This window comes from Salvelinus fontinalis, chromosome 14, assembly GCF_029448725.1.
Source record: "Salvelinus fontinalis isolate EN_2023a chromosome 14, ASM2944872v1, whole genome shotgun sequence".
Classification (NCBI taxonomy): Eukaryota; Metazoa; Chordata; class Actinopteri; order Salmoniformes; family Salmonidae; genus Salvelinus; species Salvelinus fontinalis.
In genome coordinates this window covers 42,793,809-42,803,805 of record NC_074678.1, presented here as the reverse complement: position 1 = coordinate 42,803,805, position 9,997 = coordinate 42,793,809, and the positions used below count along the sequence as shown (strand labels likewise).

At 40.3% G+C, this 9,997-nt stretch overlaps 2 protein-coding genes across 7 annotated transcripts in view; one reads left to right on the top strand and one right to left on the bottom strand.

Annotated features, from left to right (window-relative positions):
- Positions 1 to 5,621, top strand: part of LOC129810901 (BOS complex subunit ncln-like) — a 22,614-nt gene extending 16,993 nt beyond the window's left edge. For 3 of the 5 annotated variants that reach the window (XM_055861882.1, XM_055861883.1, XM_055861880.1), the window contains exons 11-15: positions 471 to 509; positions 802 to 965; positions 1,282 to 1,335; positions 1,505 to 1,583; positions 2,712 to 5,621. In XM_055861882.1, the coding sequence (XP_055717857.1) occupies positions 471 to 509; positions 802 to 965; positions 1,282 to 1,335; positions 1,505 to 1,583; positions 2,712 to 2,774 (399 nt within the window). In that variant the 3' untranslated portion in view covers positions 2,775 to 5,621. The remainder of the gene's footprint in view (positions 1 to 470; positions 510 to 801; positions 966 to 1,281; positions 1,336 to 1,504; positions 1,584 to 2,711) is intronic. The other 2 variants (XM_055861884.1, XM_055861881.1) reach the window with 1 other exon arrangement.
- A 12-nt stretch (positions 5,622 to 5,633) lies between these two features.
- LOC129810903 (ceramide synthase 1-like) overlaps positions 5,634 to 9,997 on the bottom strand; it is a 44,378-nt gene continuing 40,014 nt past the window's right edge. For both annotated transcript variants that reach the window (XM_055861885.1, XM_055861886.1), the window contains exon 7: positions 5,634 to 9,509. In XM_055861885.1, coding sequence (XP_055717860.1) covers positions 9,467 to 9,509 — 43 coding nt within the window. In that variant the 3' untranslated portion in view covers positions 5,634 to 9,466. The remainder of the gene's footprint in view (positions 9,510 to 9,997) is intronic.

The following is a 9,997-nucleotide window of genomic DNA, read 5'->3' as shown; positions in this document are numbered from 1 at the left end:
GACGTCAGCGGCATCTTATGGTAGAGAAATTAACCTTAAATTCTCTGGCAACAGCTCTGGTGGACATTCCTGCAGTCAGCATGACAATTGCACACTCCCTCAACTTGAGACATCTGTGGCATTGTGTTGTGACAAAACTGAACATTTTAAAGTGGCCTTTTATTGTCCCCAGCACAATGTGCACCTGTGTAATGATCATGCTGTTTAATCAGCTTCTTGATATGCCACACCTGTCAGGTGGATTATCTTGGAGAGGGAGAAATGCTCACTAACAGGGATGTAAACAAATTTGTGCTCGAAATTTGAGAGAAACAAGCTTTTTGTGCGTATGAAACATTTCTGGGATCTTTTATTTCAGCTCATGAAACATGGGACCAACACTTTACATGTTGCGTTTATATTTTTGTTCAGTATGGGTTGCTCTTTGTCCTGCACATCAGGTTTGACCTCTCTCTCTCTCGTGTGTCCAGGGTGCCCCAGGTGACCTACAGATTTTCACTGAACAAATGGTGAGTGATTGAACGTGGCTTGACCCTACTCTCCCTGTGAGGCTGTCTCTGACATGATCTTAACCAAGCCTTTTTGAAAGGCTGCTATACACACCAGGACTTTGAGCAGTGGGCAACCAGTGGTCCCCTTAGGCTAGTTTTAGTATGTAGCTGTTATAGCATGGACAGTTAGTCGGGGTCAAGATGTGTGTGTGTGTGTGTGTGTACTTAACAAGACAAGTACGTGTCAAGGTGTGTACTATACGCCACTGATTATGAATATGTGTATTTGTGTGTCTGTGTGTGTTGCCAGCAGATGCAGGAGGAGCAGCTGTCGTCGGTGGTGGACTGGCTGACAGCCCAGCCGCGGGCTGCCCAGCTGGTGGACAAGGACAGCAGTGTGGTCAGCACCCTGGAGTACCACCTGGGACGGTACCTGAAGGACGTCCGTAGGCACTACGTCAAGGCTGACAAGAGGTGACCAGTCACTGACCTCTGCGTTACGGCTAATACAGGGTGTCAATGGTCCTCTTGACTGGCCACAGCTACTGGTTCTGCCGTGTTTACCTTGGAGGATTCACAGAACTACTAAGAGTGCTCATAGTGGTCAAAAACTGTGACAGAATCACTCCTTTTATTGTAGAAGATCAATTGTAAGAATCAAATAGTCTGGGATGGATGTGATTTTTACACTATTTCTATTTACTGTTGTTCATTTAACAAATGACCTGTATGGTTTAGAAATGGATGACGTTACAGTGACAAATGCAATCTTTTTTCTCTCCCCCCCCAGAGACCCAGAGTTTGTCTTCTACGATCAGCTCAAACAGACCATGAATGCTTACAGGTAGACGTTATGGCTGCCTGCTGTATTTAACCCTCAGAGTGCTGAGCTTTAGTGCAATAGAGCAAAAGCCTATTGATTTTAATTTCAAACCTCTTCAGCTTGCTTTTGTGTCAGTTTTTTTCCCTCCCTTTAACACTCTTGTCATTTTATATATCCACTTTCCTAACAGGGTGAAACCAGCCATCTTTGACCTGCTTCTGGCATTCTGCATTGCAGCTTACCTCGGAGTGATATATCTGTCCATCCAGGTATGTATCAATACAACATCCGCATTCTGATGGCTACTCATGTTATTTTGATGTATGGTCAGTAGTCTGTTGACCTAGTCTAACCCTGCAACTCCTACCCCGGTCATTGCTGTAAATCAGATGAATGCTTTCTTCTCAGTTCGCCTTACCTGGTTATTTAAGGGGTTAACAATACCCAGCTAGCACATTTGGTTCCATGGAAGTTATGGAAACATACATTTTGGTTTCCCATTGGTTCTAGGAACGAAGCATTAAGTTTCCTGACCGGTAACATTTGGCTGTTCTGGGGACATTACTTTTTAGGTTGCAGGGAGGTTTTGAGAATGTTTTACTATGGTTCCCTGAAAATGGAAATGATAGGTAATTAAATAATGTTCTGAGTAATTGTTTTAATAAGACTTTTAATAACACTGCAAGCTTATTTTGGTTTAACTGTTGAACTCCAAGCACAGATAAGACATATGGAAATGTATTTGCTTAGGGATTAGTCATGCAAACACATTTATTTTTGTGGCACGGCGTCAAGGAGATTTGAACCTATGATCTTCTGTTCTCTGTCCATGGAATTAGACCATTGCGCCACCGAGATGGAGCTAGCTGTTCATTTTTGTCTATTTAAACAAACACACTTCAAAGGAAAACAGCACTCAGTAAGATCAGGTGTGGCCAATTTGTGGGCACGGCAAACACACAGGACCACACTTAACAAGATAGAGGATAGAGAGTTTTGTTGACACTGAGAATGGAATGTATGTTCTGAAATAACATTCTTAGAACGTTCTTTCAACGTTATGTTTTATAGTAAGTACTGACATTCCCACAGAAGAATGTTGTTTTTTAACGTTCTCTGAACAATTTCAGAACATTACTTTAAATAGAACCATGAGGAAACCTGTATCAAACTTATGCTGAAGTATTGAAATTCCCACCTAAGAAACATATGGTTCTGTGGTTAACGTTATGTGCTAGCTGGGTATCCTGCACCATTCCCAGAAGGTTGTGGAAAGGTTGAATGCAAAATAACCATAGGACAACTACGCTCTCACCAAGCTCTAAGAAATATATGGTTCTCAGAACATTATGTGCTAGCTGGGTAATGTCTTTCTCACTTTTTTTCTCTCTCTTCAGCACTTTGTGGTTCTCTACAGTGTGGTGCGCAGAATCACAACGCCCAAGACCAAGCAGCATTAAGCCACTCCTCTTCCTCATTCAGACTCCTCACACCGACAACGAGCTCTAGCCAGTAACAAAACGGGGGCGGACCAAGCTGCTCATCTTTTTTTTTCTTTTTTTTTTTACCACCCTATCTATGTCCTTTGTTCCTCTTTGGAAATGAAACGTGTTGAATCATTTCTCTCTGCCAAGTTTAGCCATCTAGTCAGTTCCTTCAATGGCTGTCAAGTCAGAATGCACTCTGGTCTTCCTGTCCCCGTGAAATCAGATGTCAAACATTTCCTCGTACGCCCAATCCCACATCAACTCCTAGTCCCTAACCCCTATTTTCCCCTATGATCTGAGAGAATTTGATAGGTGTAAGAAATATGGTAATAGGGTTACCTTGTGCTCAGATAGGCTAGGTGACATTTTCAGCAGTTTGTTTACACCTATCCAGTCCTCTCCATAAGGAGTAGGTACTAGGGGTTGATGTGGGATTGGACATTTCTATACCCACAGCTCACTCCTCAGTGCCCTATAGTGTGAATTTTGCCAAACTACAATGGGTCGTCTTCTTGGGCAGCTATGGAGTAGCATGAGTGTGCAGGAGTAGCAGTGAGACTTTGTAATATTGTTTGGATGGATGGTTGATATATTTGGTCACCCTGACTAGATTTATTTTTCTATAGGATTTATTATTTTCTTTAACCCCAATTAACTAATTAAATAGTGCCTTCAGAAAGTATTCATACACCTTGACTTGTTCCAGAGTTTGTTGTGTTACAGCCTGAATTCAAAATGGATTAAATTGTTTTTTTCTCACCGATCTACACACAATACTCAATAATGACAAAGTGAAAAAATGTTTTTACATTTTGTAGCAATTTTTGCACAACCCTGAGTCAATAGATGTTAGAATCACCTTTGACAGCGAATACAGCTGTGAATTTTTTACACACCTGGATTGTACAATATTTGCACATTATTCTTTATAAAATTCTTCCAGCTCTGTCAAGATGATCGTTGATCATTACTAGACAGCGATTTTCAAATCTTGCCATAGATTTTCAAGACGACTTAAGTCAAAACTGTAACTAGGCAACTCAGGAACATTCAATGTCGTCTTGATAAGCAACTCCAGTGTATATTTGGCCTTGAGACTCCCAGTGTCTGTTGGAAAGCAGACTGAACCAGGTTTTCCTCTAGGATTTTGTCTGTGCCTAGCTTTATTCTGTTTATTTTTATCCTAAAAAACTCCCTAGTCATTGCGGATGACAAGCATACCATAACATGATGCAGCCACCACCATGCTTGAAAATATGAAGAGTGGTACTCAGTGATGTGTTGGATTTGCCCCAAACATAGCGCTTTGTATCCAAGACAAAGTTAATTTCTTTCTCACATTGTTTTGCAGTATTACTTTAGTGCCTTGTTGCAAACAGGATGCATGTTTTGGAATATTTTCTATTCTGTACAGGCTTCCTTTTTTTTCACTCTGTCATTTAGGTTAGTATTGTGGTGTAACTACAATGTTGTTGAGCAATGCTCAGTTTTCTCCTATCACAGCCATTAAACTCTAACTGTTTTTAACTGAGTTAGGAAGGACGCTTTTATCTTTGTCGTGACTGGGTGTATTGATACACCATGCAAAGTGTAATAATAATTACACCATGCTCAAAGGCAATGTCTGCTTTTTTATTTTTTTGCCCTTTGCGAGGCCTTGGAAAGCCTCCCTGGGCTTTGTGGTTGAAATTCACTGCTCGACTGAGGGACCTTACATGTTAACCACTATTATTGCACACAGAGTGAATCCATGCAACTTATGTGACTTGTTAATAAGCACATTTTTACTCCTGAACTTATTTAGGCTTGCCATAACAAAGGGGTTGAATACTTACTGACTCAAGACATTTCAGCTTTTCATGTGTAATTAATTTGTAAAAATATCTAAAAACATAATTCCACTTTGACATTATGGGGTATTGTGTGTAGGCCAGTGACACAAAATCTCAATTTATTAAAGGTTTTATTCAGGCTGTAACGCAACAATGTGGAAAAAGTCTAGGGGTGTGAATACTTTCTGAAGGCACTGTATGTATGAATAAGAACATGCATTTAGATTGATAAATTGTCCCCCATACTACCCATTGCCATCACTAGAGTAAGTATGGTTATAGAATGGAAATAATTCATTTTTTCGGTTTCACCCCTTTGTAGACTAATTTACTAGTGTTACTATGTGACTTAGTTTTGATTACAAATGCCCTTTTAAAATGTGACAACATTAGACCCTCCCCTCCCACAAATATGTCAATCAGAGATGTATGCAGTGTTGCAATAAGGTCACAGTCTCCCAACACGATTCTATCTGGACATGTCTATTGCAACACGGTGAGCTCCACATCGATGTGCAGACACAGCACGTTGAAATCCCCCCTTGCTCTCATCAACTAAAGTCTTAAGGCAGGATGTTGGTAGATCAAATTGGACCTTTGAGGGAGTCTGGTAATGTCAATGTGTTGTCCCTTGTCTTCGTCTATATCCCTTACGGTCTTTGATCTTGAGTTAAGTGACGAGACAACGCTTGTGTGCTGTAGTTGGCATGTAGTATCACATGTAAGAATCCCATGTCGCTCCCGCAGTCAGTGAGAGCAAATGGACTGGTGAGATTCACCTATCAACACAAGGTAAAAAACTGTGCTACATAGATTTACATTTTTATTTATTGAAGCAGACTGCTGAACTGTGCACTGACTTGAACTCTCAAGACTCTCTTTTTGTCCAACACCTACATTTACCTTTCTGTCTCGACTGTTTTACCTGGTCCTCGTAAACTTGATTCTTGCAATGAAAATGACAGAGTAAATTAATTTGTTGAAGTAAGTCAGACGCAGGTTTCTTTTTTTAATTTACATGTTTTATTTTAAGGGAAAACATGATACAATAACACTGGTTGAATGGAATTATTTCAAAAATGTATTACAAAAGAGTAAGTACCTGTCATTCCCAAGTGGTCAGATTGAAACTAAGTGCCCAGATTTCTTACAAATGATAATTCTCCCTGAATTTTTCCCCCCTAATAAACAAAATAAATGACAGTGCAATTTGTAAGAAACACCTGTGGGGTGTCAGCCCTTCATATTCACTACAACCTCCCTCTTTCTCCTCGAGCCACTCAGGTCTCAACCAGGCCTCTCATCAGAACACTTCTCGGTGATAAAGATCAATATTTTTGGCACATTCTTAAAGCATTAAACTATCAAAGGAAATGCATAGAATAATACTTCTTCCACAAAGGTGGAAGGTTTCATCCTGAACTGTGGATGGACTTTTGTAATTCAATGCTGGTCAAAAAGAACAGTGAAATCTGCCTCAAAATTAAACTTAAAATGACTGACTGCTACTCTATAACCTATTATTTATCTTTTTGAGTGAATTTGCTGTGAGTAGATTCACCTCAAAGCCAATCAGGTTTTTGGTGTTTTTTGTCTGTGGTGGTGAGGACAGACCGGGAGAGAGCTGGGCCGAGGTGGAGGAAAAGTGCACACGTCTTCGTGGACAGTACCACGGGAGAAATCAGGGCACCTCATCATGTGTACCAAACAATTAACAGACGCATACACAGGAAAAGGGACACGACTGGATTACAAAACAGTGTTCTCAGAAACAGCAGCAATTCAAAAAAAATGTAGAATAATAATGACAATGTTTGAATGTAAAATCAAAAGCTAGGTTATTCTGGGCACTGGCACTAGTGGTAGCTGGGGACTGAAAGACCACAACTATGAACACTATTACCTGCCCACATCTGTGGACTATTCCAGCACAAGCATGCTGTTCATCATAACGAAAGAGCTTGAATTTGATGGTAAAGGACAGCACCCTCCTCTAAGTCACAGCAAAGAAAGACCTGGAGAGTCACAGCACACAGCACACACAACCAGGAGCACATTGAAATGCAAAGAGGATACCAAACCATTTGGACTGTGTAGTGGTGTCTGCTTGAATGACTTCACTTTTTTAAAGATGAGCTCTGCACATTGATAAAGGATACGATTATGTAGTTCTTTCTTCATTTGTGTTTTTAAAAAATTGCTTAATAGCACATTCCAAAAACCATTCCAGTGTCATGCATTCCTGAATATCATATGTGCATATATGTTTTTTTTTAATATTCGATTTTTCTCTTCTTTTACACAAGGGCTCTTTGCTTTCTGTGAACTGCCAACATATTGGTTTTCAAGAGGAGTCAAATCCATTTCTTAAACGAAATCATAAGGTTGATGCTCAACCCAATCATTCGATTTCAGCTACAGTACCAGTCAAAAGTTTGGACACACCTACTCATTCAAAGGTTTTTCTTTATTTTTACTATTTTCTACATTGTAGAATAATAGAGAAGACATAAAAACTATGAAATAAGACATGGAATCATGTAGTAACCAAAAAAGTGTTAATCAAAATATATTTGAGATTCTTCAAAGTTGCCGCCCTTTGATGACAGCTTTGCACACTCTTGGCATTCTCTCAACCAGCTTCACCTGGAATGCTTTTCCAACAGTCTTGAAGGAGTTCCCACATATGCTCGGCACTTGTTGGCTGCTTTTCCTTCAGTCTGCAGCCCAACTCATCCCAAACCATCTCAATTGGGTTGAGGTCAAGTGATTGTGGAGGCCAGGTCATCTGATGCAGCACTCTCCTTCTTGCTCAAATAGCCCTTACACAGCCTGGAGGTGTGTTGGGTCAGTGTCCTGTTGAAAAACAAATGACAGTCCCACTAAGCACAAACTAGATGGGATGGTGTATCGCTGCAGAATGCTGTGGTAGCCATGCTGGTTAAGTGTGCCTTGAATTCTAAATAAATCAGACAGTGTCACCAGAAAAGCACACCCATGCCATCACACCTCCTCCTCCATGCTTCACAGTGAGAACCACACATGCAGAGATCATCCGTTCACCTATTCTGCGTCTTACAAAGACACAGGGGTTGGAACCAAAAATCTAAATTTAGACTCATCAGACAAAAGCACAGGCTAATGTCCATTGCTCGTGTTTCTTGGCCCAAGCAAGTCTCTTCTTATTGGTGTCCTTTGGTAATGGTTTCTTTGCAGCAATTAGACCATGAAAGCCTGATTCAAGCGGTCTCCTCTGAACAGCTGATGTTGAGATGTGTCTGTTACTTGAACTCTGTGAAGCATTTTTTTGGGCTGCAATTTCTGACGCTGGTAACTCTAATGTACTTATCCTCTGCAGCAGAGGTAACTCTGGGTCTTCCTTTCCTGTGGCGGTCCTCATGATAGCCAGTTTCATCATAGCGCTTAATGGTTATTAAAAACTGCATTTGAAGAAACTTTCAAAGTTCTTGAAATTTTCCAGATTGACTGACCATGTCAGTAATGATGGACTGTTGTTTCTCTTTGCTTATTTCAGCTGTTCTTGCCAAAATATGGACTTAGTCTTTTACCAAATAGGGCTATCTTCTATATAATCACCCCTACCTTGTCACTGAATGGCTCAAATGCATTAAGAAGGAAAGAAATTCCACAAATGTACTTTTAACAAGGCACACCTGTTAATTGACTACGTCATGAAGCTGGTTGAGAGACTGCCAATAGTGTGCAAAACTGTCATCAAGGCAAAGGGTGGCTACTTTAAAGAATCTCAAATATAAAATATGTTTAACACTTTTTTGGTTACTACATGATTCCATATCTGTTATTTCATAGTTTTGATGTCTTCACTATGATTTTACAAAAAAAAAAAACTGAAATGAGTAAGTGTGTCCAAACCTTTGACTGGTACTGTATATCAGCTGTCATTAACCAGCTATCAGCTTGTATGCCTTCATTTCAGTGCAACAACAGATGCTATAAAAACAGAAAATGTGACAATACATTTCCGATACAGGAATGCAAGCAATATTTCTTATGCATATTTATCGACGGCAAAAAAACAAACAAATAAAAAAGTTGAAAGGTTTATGTTTCCCTTAAAAATCTGAACACGAGTAATTCACATTTGCAAGACACATCAATACTACACTGACGTGGCTCTTCAAATAATGCAGGTCAGGCTGTGGTAATGGCTGTGTTCACTATCGACCTGTGCAATGATATGAAAATCAATACACGTTGGTAAAACAAAGCCAGCCAATTACATGCACTCTCTCACACCCGCGGTAGTGACATGATGCAATACTTCCCTTTAGTATTTTAGCCTTCACTCCTGGAATCAGAGGAGGTAGAAACTAAAAAAGCCACTACGCTTTTAAGAGGAATGCTCTTTAAAAAGACAGGTCTCTCTCTAATAGAGATGACCTTTGACATGGTTACTGTGTGAACGCTTTAGTGCTCTAACGTGTGCACGTTATCTAGTTTGTATAGGTCTAGACTAGAGGCCTAAACATCAGTAGCTCAACCTTGTCTGGTGAGTGTTTGTTATAGATAACACTCATTCTAAACGTTCTGGTAGGCTACACAAGAGAACATTCCCGAAACTCACACCTTTTTTTTTTTCTTCAAACGTAATGTTAATATAAGACTAATGTCACCTGAAATAACATTCCCAGTGATATAATAAAATAAAAAAATCTATAGAACACGACGGGGGAAAAAAAGAAATAAAAGTTATCAATTGTTTTTTAATCCTTTTTGCGAGACCTCTAGAGTCACTTAGACTTAAGTCTGAAACAATCTAGGTCGTGCCAGGAGGTGGAACTAGAGAGGCCTTTATAGATGCTTCTCCTTGGTGATCCCGTTCTGCACGTGCTTCCTGTGAGAAGAAAGGAGAGGAGAGAAGAAAAAAAGGACCAACTGTCAGCCAGCGGAAAGGTGATCAGCTATTTATACGCATGGTAAAACCAAAAGGATATCACCGGTGTTCAAGGGCGCCAGATAAGGGCTGGGTCAGGCTGTAACCGCATAATCACACCTCAATAAGTACAGTGCTTTGATCCTGTCTATCTGTATTGTTACACAAGACAGGGCTACTTGTTGCAGCTCTGAGGTCATACTGGGTGGTCTGACAGAGCACAGGTTACTGGGGTTACAAGAGAACTGGGAACAGATCCACTTGTGTCACGCCATAGCAGAGGCACTTCCTCAAGGGGAGAGCTCATTGGAGCATGGTGTGATATAAGATTTAACATGGGTGTGGTGGATGGTAATCTTCACAACCAGATAGCAATAAGAATGCCACCACCTCAGCCTCCAATCGGGCTTAGAGGAATATTAAGTCGAATCCCAAGAAGAAGAAAGAGG